The sequence below is a fragment of the Plecotus auritus genome (genome assembly GCF_963455305.1).
Source record: "Plecotus auritus genome assembly, chromosome: 12".
In the NCBI taxonomy this organism is placed as follows: domain Eukaryota; kingdom Metazoa; phylum Chordata; class Mammalia; order Chiroptera; family Vespertilionidae; genus Plecotus; species Plecotus auritus.
Window position 1 is genome coordinate 11,316,767 of NC_137778.1, and position 12,623 is coordinate 11,329,389.

General features: G+C 36.3%; 1 protein-coding gene across 1 annotated transcript in view; it reads left to right on the forward strand.

Moving 5' to 3' along the window:
* Positions 1-7,904, forward strand: part of LOC308237248 (complement receptor type 1-like) — a gene marked incomplete at both ends in the record, with an annotated part of 114,834 nt that extends 106,930 nt beyond the window's left edge. The window contains 2 exons of the mRNA XM_080647802.1: positions 5,287-5,472; positions 7,858-7,904. Coding sequence (XP_080503928.1) covers positions 5,287-5,472; positions 7,858-7,904 — 233 coding nt within the window. The remainder of the gene's footprint in view (positions 1-5,286; positions 5,473-7,857) is intronic.
* Positions 7,905-12,623: the final 4,719 nt, after the last annotated feature.

Consider the following 12,623-nt stretch of genomic DNA (forward strand, 5'->3'; position numbering starts at 1 on the left):
ATAGATATCCTGCAGACATTTAAAGGCCAGTAAGGGAATAGCATACACAACTTTATGCCAACAAATTTGACACATAAGCCTTCTTTCAAAGAGAACTGCAGACCCCATGTCATCACTAGGAACTGTACCAAACATTTAAGGAATAAATAATAGCAGCTCTATACAAACTCTTTAAGAAAATACAATAGGAGGTAATACTTCTCACCTCATCCCATGAGGACAGCGTTACCCTGATACCAAAACCACACAAAATGTGGCAGGAAAATGAAAAATAATATCCACTGTGAACATAGAGCGAAAACTGTCAGCGATGCTCAAAGTCATCTCTGCCCTGAGACAGCCTCTGGCCAGAGACAGCACTCTGCGCCCCCAGTTCTTTTTTTTTTTTAATATATTTTATTGATATTTTACAGAGAGGAAGGGAGAGGGATAGAGAGTTAGAAACATCGATGAGAGAGAAACATCGATCAGCTGCCTCCTGCACACCTCCTACTGGGGATGTGCCCGCAACCAAGGTACGTGCCCTTGACCGGAATCGAACCTGGGACCTTTCAGTCCGCAGGCCGATGCTCTATCCACTGAGCCAAACCAGTTTTGGCTGCGCCCCCAGTTCTTGTCTTGCTTGAAGGAATGAATTCAAATAAGAGACAACAAATAGCAGCAAAAGCAGGTGAGAAATCATTTGCAGAAAAAGGAGGACACTCAGAACCTGAGCGGGCAACTCAGCAGGCTGACACCAAACCGAGTGCCCTGATATTGGGAGTTCAGAGGATTTATACCCCTAGGCTGGAATGCCCCTCGCGAGGAGCAAGTCACCCCCTCCCTCAAGACTCAAGAAAAAGCATCTTCAAACTATAAGGCTCCTTCACCCAGGTGTATGCCACCGCTTACACCACATCCTGGAGGGGCTCTACATTTTCTCTCCTTACATAGGCGCCTGTTGCCTCCAGTGTCTATTTTTGGTTTGTCACCTCTCACTGTATCCCCTCCAACCCCAACTGCCTTTTCCAGCTCATATGTTTCTAGCTGCCTACTCTAACAAAACTATTAAAATATTAGCAAGTGAAATCCTGTCATGTTATAAAAATAAGAGTACTATATCATAATCAAGTAGGATTTGTTTCATGAAGGCACGTTTTTTTCAGATTTAAAAATTAATCAGTGTAATTCACCATACGAAGAGACTATAAAACAACAACAAAACATGATCATCTTAATAAATGCAAAAAAAAAAATGCATTTGACAAAAAACTTCTTAGCAAACAAGGAATAGAAGGGACCTAACTATCTCAACCTGATAGAAGGTAGCTACAAGTATTGCACAGCTAACATTACACTTCATGATAAAATATTTATTTTCCAATGATCTAGGGATGAGACAGGGATGTCTACTCATCCTGCTCTATTCATCATCATATTGAAGGTCCTATTCGGTACAATAAGGCAAAATATGGAAATAGGCATACACATTGGAAAGGAAGAAATAAAATAGTCTTTGTTCAATATGACATGATTGTGTGGAAAATATGTAAGACTTTAGTCTTACCAAGGTTGCTAGACACAAGTTCAATGTACAGAAATCAATGGTATGTCTATACACGTGCAATACACAATTAAAAATTTAAATTTTCAAAGCACCACTTACAACACCGAACAATACAAAGTATTTGCAAATAAATCTAACAACACATATGCAATATTTGAGTGGTTAAAACAAGGAAACTCTTTTTAAAATTTAAAGAAGGCATTAATAAATACAGAAATATTTATTGCTAATGCATTTCAAAACTCAATATAATAAAGATGTCAATCCTCTATAACTGATGCATAAATGAGTATAATCCCAATAAATTTTCCACCAGAAATTTTTCAAGAAATTGACAAATAGTTTCTAAAATTTATATGGAAAGACAAAAGAATAAGAATAGTCAAAATAATTTTGGGAAACATTTAGAGGACTCTGGTGTCAAGAATTATTAGAAAGCATACTATTTAATGAATAGTCAAGACTGTGTGGTATGGGTAAAGGATGGCCATAGAAAACAATGGACCAGAATAGAGGGTCTAGGGTAGAGCCTTTCAAATGTCTCCAATTGATTTTAGCACACATGTACAAACAATTCAGTGGAAATGGTAAACATACAGGCACAATTGAGCATCAATATGCCATAAAAGGGAACCACAACCCATGTTAGCATATCCAAACATTTACTAAAAATACATCTTAGACTTGCCTTAAAATCAAAATTATAATAACACTTTTACTTGAAACCAGAACACATTCATGAATAGGTCAAAGATTTCTTACATACCAAACCATGGTCCTTTAGAGGAAAAAAAAAGTTAATAAATTTGACTTCTTAAAAACTCAAAGCTGCTGCTCTCAAAAGACATTGCGATAAGAGTCTTAAAAAATGAGCCAAATCTCTGGCTTGTGTGGCTCTGTTGGTTGGAGCTTTCTTTGTCTTGTGCACCAAATGGTTGCAGGTTCTATTCTAGGCCGGGGCATGTACCTGGGCTGTGGGTTTGTGACAAGTGCAGAAGACAACTGATCTCTCTCTCTCTCTCTCTCTCTCTCTCGCTCGCTCGCTCTCTCTCTCTCTGTCTCTAAGCATGTCCTCAGGTGAGGATTGAAAAAAAAAAAAGAACAAAACCACAATGAGATACCACTAAACACCTATAGAATGGCTGGAGATAAAAAAAAAGAATAAAAAAACTAAGAATATCATATACTGGCAATGATCTGGAGCAACTGAAACCCTCAGATATAGCTGTTAAGAATGCAAAGTGGTATGTCCATTTTGAAACACTGTTTGGCAATTTCTTATAAAGTTGAACATATACTTCCATACAACTCAGCAATCCAAGTAAATTAAAACATGTTCACATAGAAAACTATATGAGAATATTCATACCACCTTGTTTACAATCATCCCACATTGAAAATAGCCACATATTTTCCAGTTGGTTAATGAACAAGCATGGGGCATCCGTTTAATGAGATAATACTCCCCAATAAAAAGGAATAAGCTTCTATTCCACAGAGTGACAGAAATGAATCTCAAATGCATTATGCTAAGTGAAATGAGCCATACCAGAGGCTGTGATCCCATTATGACACTTTAGAAAAGAAATGCTAGCCGAAACCGGTTTGGCTCAGTGGATAGAGCGTCGGCCTGCGGACTGAAGGGTCCCGGGTTCGATTCCGGTCAAGGGCATGTACCTTGGTTGCGGGCACATCCCCAGTAGGAGGTGTGCAGGAGGCAGCTGATCGATGTTTCTCTCTCATCGATGTTTCTAGCTCTCTATCCCTCTCCCTTCCACTCTGTAAAATATCAATAAAATATATTTGAAAAAAAAAAAAGAAAAAAAAAAGAAATGCTAGAGTGATACAAAACAGATGATCGATTGGCTGGTTGGGGAAGGTGTTGAGGTAGTTGTGGGGAGAGTTGATTACAGGAAATGTTGGAGAATAATGCATCTATTTCTTCTATGTCTATAGTGGTGGTGATTACATGATTAGTGTTTACATTTATTAAACCTCATAAAGCTGTACACTTAAAATGGTGAGTTTTACTGTATATAAACTATATCCAGTAAACCTAACTTCAAGTCATTACTGTGATTAACAGCAATTTAGTACAACATAGAAAAGATCAGTGAACCGGAAGTCAAAACAATAGAAATCTAACATGACTTGAAAGAAAAACAATTTATTTAAGAGGGAAAGACTTGCAACCCGGGAAAGAGTGGCAAGCAGACAAATATACATGTTAATGGAGTTTCAGAAAAAGAGGAGAAACAACAATATAGAGTTATATGAATAAATATTGTCCAAAAATTATCCACATTTGATCCAAAACAACCACCCACAAGTCCAGGAAATTCAGTAACCCTAGGAGAATAAATAAATTTTTAAAAATATCTGATAATGTGCTGAAATAAAAATAAAACAGGCAGCAAAAATCTCTACCAAAGTGTAAAATTAAAAAAAAAAAAAAAAAGATTTGAACCCTGACCAGTGTGATTCAGTTGGTTTGAGCATTGTCCCATTCACCAAACAGTGGCGGGCTTGATTTCTGGTCAGAGCACATACACAGGTTGTGGGTTTGATCACCTGCTGAGGTGCATATGCAGGCATTCGATCCATGTTGCTCTATTACACAATGTATCTTTCTCTCCCTTCTTCTCTGTCTAAATTTTAAAAAATAATAATAATAGCATGTCCTCAGGTGAGGATTTAAAAAAAAAAAAGATTTTGAGATAAAAGCTAAGAGGATTGTCACCACGCTACCTGCACTACAAGAATTGCTGAAGGAAGTTCCTCAGGCTGAAGGGAAAAGATCCTGCTGGAAATTCAGGTCCCCATGCGAGGAGGAAGCACTCTTCTGGTTTAAAAGCAGTGCATTATGGACCCTATGTATTGCTCAGATTTAATCTCAGAAGGTGATTTCCTGTATGTACTGCCCAGCCCAGTGTTCTGTTTTGTTTTGTTTTGTTTTGTTTTTGATTTTTCCAATTTCTGTGAAACCCATTGCTGGATCCTGAAATCAATCTAGAGGGTCCTGCCCAGCACTTTACTTTGTAAGAAGTAGAACAGAATGGGGAATACCTGAGCACCTGGGTACAAATGTAATTATGAAATGTTAACTTTATCACAGACCTGTGAGATTACAGTATTAAATGTGGGGTTTGATCTCTGAGTCCCAGTCCAAAATATTTGGAAAACACGACCTTAAGTTCACTGGCCTTTCTGTTTCTTGCACATCCCAGTTCTTGCCTGTTGTTGATACCTGATAACTTTCTCTCTGCATATGTTTGCATGACTAGCTTCTTTTCAACTTTTTACGTTTGAGCTCAAGCATTACCTTGATACAAGAGCCTTTCCTGCCTTTCTAGAAGATCAGGGTACTAAGTCAGTGTCAGCCTGAAATTTAAAAAATTCCTAGAGCTAAAAGAACATCCAAAGTTGCTTTTGTACTTACCTCAAAATTGTATGTAGTAATCAGACCTTTCTCAAAACATGTCAGTAATGGGACAACTTATAGGAAACCAATAATGTATAGTAATGACACTCTGTTCTTGGTGGGAAAAGGTTATTAAATGTCTCTATGTCTGTTTACCTGGAATTAAAATGCACAAATAAAGTTGTTGTTTTTTTAATTAACATTCTGCCTTCCATTCCTTGCCTCTTTGTTCCCAGGGGAAATTACTAATTTTCACTAGTTTTTTCTTTCCCCTGTTAAAACAGCTTTCCATTAATTCTGGAATTTCTTCACTTTTCAGTGATCAAATGTGAATATCCCACACTGGAGAATGGGAGACTGGTGTCACCACTTGGAAGGAGAAAATTTGAATACACATCGGAGGTTACGTTGGAATGCGAGGAGGGATTTCACCTGGAAGGCAGCAGCACTATTGTCTGTGGAGCCGCCAGTACTTGGGAGCCTGAGATCCCAAAATGTACTGAAGGTACAAAGGGGGTCTTTTTGTCTTTTTTGTTTAGATTTTATTTATTTGGTATTAAATAGCAATGATATGGAATAATTGAAAAGAAACAGTTTTTTAATTTTACTCCATCTCTTATTCATTTCCATGACAGAGGTATGACATCAAATGTATGTTTTCATTGGCTCTTTACACAAACATCACACAGGTGTCTAAATTTCTGTTTCTGCCACTTCTTATGTGTAAAAATGTATAACACTCATTTTCAGATAAACTGAACCACCGTTTCACATTCCCACCAGTGAGGCACGAAGGTTCCAATTTCTCCACCTCTTTACCAATACTTGGGTTTGTTGTTTTTTTCATATACTAGTCATCGTAATGTATATGAAGTAGTCTCTCATTGTGGTTTTTATTTTCATTTCCAAATAATTACTGATCATATTTTCATGTACTTAATGGTGTTTTGTATATATTCTTTGGAGACATGTTTCTTCAAGTCTTTTGCACGTTTTTGATTTGGGATTTTTCTATCACTAAGTTTCAGGAGTTCATTGTGTGTTTGGGATATTAATCCCTTATCAGATATATTATTTGCAGATATTTCTCCCTATTCTATGGGTTGCCTTTTCACTCTGTTGATAATGACCATTGATAAAGTTTTTAATTTTGCTGAAGTCCATCCAATTTATCTACTTTTTCTTTGCTGCCTATGCTTTTAGCGTCACACTCAAAAAATGATAGTCAGATCCAACATCATGAGCTTGTCCTCTGTGTTTTTTTCTATGAGTTTTATAGTTTTAGCTCTTTGATCCACTTTGCATTCATTTTTGTATATGATGTAAGATAAGGATCCACCTTCTTTCTTTTATTTGTAGATATTCAGCTTTCCAAGAACCATTTGTTGAAAAGATTGCCCTTCCCCCATTAAATGTCCTTAGCACCGTTCCATACGATCATTTGACCATATATGCACAGGTTTATTTGTGGGCTCTGTACTCTACTCAACTGGTCTGCCTGTGGTGATGCCTGTAGCACTGTGTTTTTGATTATTGTAGCTTTTGAGTAAGTTTTAAAATCAGAAAATGTAAGTCCTCTCAACTTCGCTCTTCCATTTCAAGATTGTCTTAGCTATCCCTAGTCCCTTGAGGTTCCATATGAATTTTATTTTAGATTTTTCTATTTCTGCAAAAAGCATATTCAAGGTGTGATGGGATTGCATACAGTCTGTAGGTTTCTTTGCGTAGCATTAGCATCTTAACTATATCATCTCTTCCAATGCATGATCACAGATGTCTTTTCATTTATTTATATTGTCTTCTATTTCTTTCAGCAATGTTTTATAATTTCCAGTGTCGGAGTGTTTCACCTCCTGGTTAAGTTTCTTCTTTAAGTATTTTACTTCTTTTTTATCCTCAACCAATGATATGTTTATTGATTTGAGAGAGAGAGAGAGAGAGAGAGAGAGAGAGAGAGAGAGAGAACATGGATTGGCTTCCTCTTGTATATGCCCCAACTGGGGATCAAACTTGAAAACTAGGTATGAGCTCTTACCAGGAATCCAACCACAACCTTTTGGTGTATGGGACAATGCTCCAACCAACTGAGCCACTCTTATTTGATACTATTGTAAATAGAATTATTTTCTTCTTTTCCTTTCTAGTTTGCTCCTTGTTAGTGTAATGACATGGAACTGATTTTTACTTGTTGATTTCATAGACTGCAACTTTGCCAGATTTATTTATTAGTTCCAACAGGTGAGTGTGTGTGCATGTGTATGTGTGCAATCTTTACAGTTTTCTACTTAAACTATCATGTCATCTAGGACAGAGGTGATTTGATTCCTTCCTTCCCAATTTGGATGCTTTTTTTTCTTTCTTAAATGCTCTGATTATAACTTTTAATATTATGTTAAATAGAAATGTCAAACATGGTCATCCTGTCTTGTTCCTAATCTTAAAGGGAAAACTTTCAGTCTTTCATCGTCAAGTATGATGTTAGCTATTGGTTTGTCATAAATGGGCCTTATTATGCTGAAATTTATCTGCATTACAGAATCACCTCTAAATCATTTATTAAGCTCTCCTGTATCATTTAATTATAAGTAGAATCCCATTTAATCTATAGGCTAATATTGAGTCTACACTAATGATAAATTTGCATTCTGTACCACAGAATATTGTCACAGGAAATGTTACTGGAGAGGAGGAAGAATGCTGATGACTGAATATAAATTTATAATATTTATGATACTACTTTAAATGAAAAACATTAATTTATATAAGGAAAATAAAATTGTAAGAGATTTTGTATGAAGGTAAAAAATCCAAACCTATGAATTTCGGATCTGTAAGCTTTACTATTTTTTACTCCTTTTTAAAGTTTTTCTGTTTTGTTTTATTTTTCTAGGAGATTCCATGCCAGTGATGAAGCACCAACTAGAGCTGATGATTTAGGTATTATTTTGGTTATTAATAATCCTTAATTATGAGACCTTAGAGTTCTCCATGGAAATGTCATATTTCAATTAGTATCTGTGGTTCAAGAAGGAACAACCTGTCATGTGATAGTTGACATTTGTATTTTTTTTTTATGTGCAGATACCATGACAAATGGAAGTAGTAGTATGTGTAGACACATGGAGATAATACAGCTTTTAAGAGGTCCCTCAAATTTGAATTCCTAGTAGGGTGAGGGAACTTTCTCAATGGCTGTATTTATTTGTAGGTTAAAATATAGAAAACCTACCTTGCTTTCCATGTGATAGTCTTATTTTGTAATGGCAATTTGTAAATAACTTTTCTATCTATTCATACCTTGTATACACAAGCATTAAAATAAGTTTGGTTAGTTTTTTTCTATAATAGGCTGGTGTATCACACTTTATGTAGGCTCACATAGTTCACACAATATATGTTGAAGGAAAGGATCAAGTATGGTTGTGGCAGTTACGTGAAATATAAGGATTTTTGATAAATGAGTGAGGAAAAATATGTATTGCTTTCCTTTACATTAGACTAGTTTGGTAAGGTTAGTCTTTTTATAAAATGCATGTTAGGCCGATTAAGTTTCCCCTCTGAACACTGTGGTCAAACTGTCACTGTGCCAGTAAATCCAAAGCACCTTCATTCATTAAGCACGTGATAATTTTTTGATGAAATAAAAAGAGCAGAGGTAAACATACCAACATATGATGTGATCTATAAATTTAATAAAAATAATGGCAGTTTCAGAGCAGAGGTACTACAGAACATTACTAAGATTTAAGATTTTGTAGTATTATTTATTGCTTTCTGGACAGTAAAAATGCATGTTTAAGTTTCTTTGCATAATTTATTCATGTGCCCTGCTGTTTCATTTGCATTCTTAAAATACTCTTGGTAATTAAAATTGTGTCTTATCTGGGGGTGGGGTTGCATGAGGAAGGATTGATAAAATAATGTATTGTTTGTGAAAACTGCAAAATAGGGCTATGTAATCAATTAATAGAACTTTATTAATGACTTATTCCACAGACTCACTTTTGGGGAACAATGTAAATGAAATTTCTAACAAAATCATGGAATGATAGACGGAATACTGAATTAAACCAACTGGATTGGAAAAATACCTTCTTAAAATAATTTTTCTCTAATGTAGTAAATTCTTGTTTTTATAATAATTTTTCCTAATTTTAATAATATTACAAATTTTTATAACGTGGTGGGGTTACTACAGACAAAACAATGACAACTGAGGTCCTATTAAAAGTTTCACAAGTTGGACCCTAAGCTAGTATTGATATGAGAACGATTCTGTGATCAAAATGAGTTGAATGCACCAGCAGTCACACTAAACTAGATCAATGAATATTTTCTTTGCTGTAGTTTATAGATGATCTCATCAAAATTAAAGTGTGTCAACTACGTGGAGACCCACATGTGCTCAATTACCTTCAAACTGGCTTTATTTTTTCTCAGATGGAGGGCTCATTGCTGCGATTGTTCTTATACTAGGTACGTGTCCCAAACTTGGATGCCATTTATATCAAAATATTAATGTGTACAAGTGCATTTATAATTATTTTTTTAGTTTCTACAGTTTTTATAGCTTGAAATTAAATAAACCAGTCTACAAATACCTTACCCTTTATATGATATTCTACCTTATGTTGGTGATTGTATTTTCCTTTGTAGTCTATATGTCCACTAAATATCCCAAGTATCCTTTGAGTAATATTCTAAATTAAGCAAGGACTCTTCTCTGGCTTACTGCAGACCCTAAGTGATTCTGGGGAACTGCATTTAGACAGTGAAGAGTCCAGATAGAATATGAATGTATATGGGCTTAAATAAAATAATATTTCTGCCCACTGAAATGTAGCCATCATTAATTTCTTCTGCTAGGTTTGAAACTTGGTATTCGTTTTTAGAGTTACAGGTCATTTGTTTTCTGGTTTCTTATAGATCTTGGTGTTGCAGTAGTTGGCACCTGTGTGTATAAGTGTCTTCACAGCAGGAAGAGACAGTAAATTAAACACGTTTCTTGAACTTTTCAGTCCTTCTCATCTTGATGTACTTGTGCAGCTTTTGCTTGCACTCTGTATTGCGTGTTGCCTTTTTTAAAAATGTTCTTGCGTGAGTGTGCTGTCAGGATTGCTTTTCCTGCTAAAATATTTTCACCTCCTTTTAATCTTATTGTAACAAAGCTAATCTGTGCAGAGTTGTTTTAGCTTTTATGACCGTCAGAAAAATTCCTGTGGGGGTTTGAGGTTTAAGTTCTGCAGAAAATTATGGCTCATTATAGTGCCTCCCCTGCCCTAGGTTTACCCTATTCCTACGGTGGATTGGGAGCCAGATCCTGGTTATCTTTTTAAAATACCCACAGTGCCTTCATTTGAATCATATTTCATACTGTAGGACTCATGATATACACATTTTATTTCTCTCTTTGTAGTATATTTTTAACATCACATACACACAGCAGTAGGAGTAGAAAATGCTCTCAGTGGAATATTTTTACAATTTCAAATGTTTCACATAGAAATAATTTCTAAAGAAAGAAAAAACAGCTTTGTGTTTCTCATATTCTCTCTTTGTTTAAAACATTAATGCATCAAACTATTTAAAGGTTCTTAAACTAATATGAAGAAAACCCTCTACCTACCAGTCAAGGGCTCTATTAAAGGTGGAGAGGTATCTGAGCGCAGTAGCCCTGGATTCAAGGTTCAGTACCACAACGGACCTGAGGTTCCATGTCTGCTGAGCTCCAAGGGATGCTGCTGCGGGGCCTGGACTACTGTGAGTAACCAGGGTGAAGACTGCCATTGATGAGCCTGGGTTCTTGAAATATGAATAAGCACCTTCAAGTTTATGAGCAAATGTTTCTCCTGTTTTAGGTAATTGGGTTTTTTAAAGACTCCTCATCTTGTGTACATGCTCCAGAAAGGTTGTGGGGTAATACTTAGCTTTACCTCCTTTCCTTTAGGGAAAGTAAAGACTTCCATTATATTCTTTGCACCGCTTAAAGTCCATAATTTCCCCTCGGGGAAAAAAAAAAAAAAAAGGTTGGCTGCCATCACCTTAGAAACTAACTTATGAGAAGTATGCTGATTCTTCTCCTTTTCTAGGGGTAACTGTTGATACGGAATTTTTGGACTGGAACCGGGATTCTTTGTCCATAGGTGTCAAAGAATGAATTTACGGACAAAGGTGGTATAGCAAAGGTGGCAATTTATTGAAGAACAAGTACGGACTCCCATGTGGGGAGAGGGAAAGAGTCTCACAGAATGGACTCCCACGTGGGGAGGGGGAAAGGGTCCCACTGAGTTCCTTTCCCTATGGCTTATAAAGCCTGCAGATCCTGGTGCCTTCATATCCCCTCTGATTGGTCACTATTCCCTTAGACTGGTTACTACAGTAACTTCTTCTGGATGAAGGGCTTCCTTCCCTTTATTTTGTAAATATAGACCTTTTGCTATTTTCAGCTCCCTCACTCTATGGGAATGTACCTGTTGCAGCTTTTCAGCTTCCCCATTCTATGGAAATATACCTCCTGCTGCTCTGCAGCCCTGTGCTTCTTCCATGGTCCTCTTAATTTCTAAAATTTCCTAAAACCTATCTTTTTCACCCCCCCAAAATTCCTGTTTCACCATGGAAGCAGGGTACTAGACATAGATAATCAAATGTTATTGTTAAAACTTCACACCAAATGCATTGATGTAAAGTTGTACTTATTATGATTTGGGATACAATTACCCTTCTACAGCCTTCATACTAAAGTAGAAAATAGCATAAATATTCATTTAGTATTATTATATTCATTTTTATTGATTTTATAAAAGAAGGGAGAAGGGGAGAGAGAGAGAGAGAGACATCAGTGATGAGAAAGAATCATTGATTGGCTGCCTCCCATACACTCCCTACCAATAATCTTTCAAGCAACCCTGGCATGTGCCCTGACCAGGAATCAAATCATGAACTCCTGGCTCATAGGTCTATGCTCAACCCCTGAGCAACACTGGTGGGTGATAAGTACTAATTTTTAAGAATATTAAACATATTTAAGTGGCTTGATAAAAAACGGCCAGGAGGTAAGAGATATATATCCTACCATGTATATAATGTGGGGAGGTACTTACTCTAAGTTACAATCAAGAGTTTGGGAGCAGATTCTCACAGGCCAATGGAAAAGGCAATTTTTGGTAAAAGCAAGTGGTGTCTTTAATTTAATCCCCGGGGCAAAGGGGAAGACAAACATTCTTACTAGAAGGGCAGTCAGGGCCTCCCAGTCCTCCCTATCTGCTTGATCTCTTTGGATTCCTTGAGGCTAAAACCAACCAGTTTTCTGACTGTTGTGAGCTTCACGTATCTGAAGGTTATTTTAATGAGTGCTAAGGGCAATATAAAATCACTGTAGTTAGAAATTCAGTTTTAGGTAAGTCATTATCTTTAAATTGCTTCATTGTTTTATCAAATAAATATATTTTAAATTTATATTAGAGCTTATTTATCTTATATATTGGATTTCTATTTTAAAATGCATTTGAATAAAAAGATTCTACTACTGCAGGAAAACAAATGAATTGACTTAGAAACAGAAAAAAAGAAGTGGTGTTGGAGAGTTCAGTGACAGGCCTACCCATTTCCTCCCTCCCCACAACAGTCCTCAGGACCTTGCTCTGTCCCAAGGGCAGT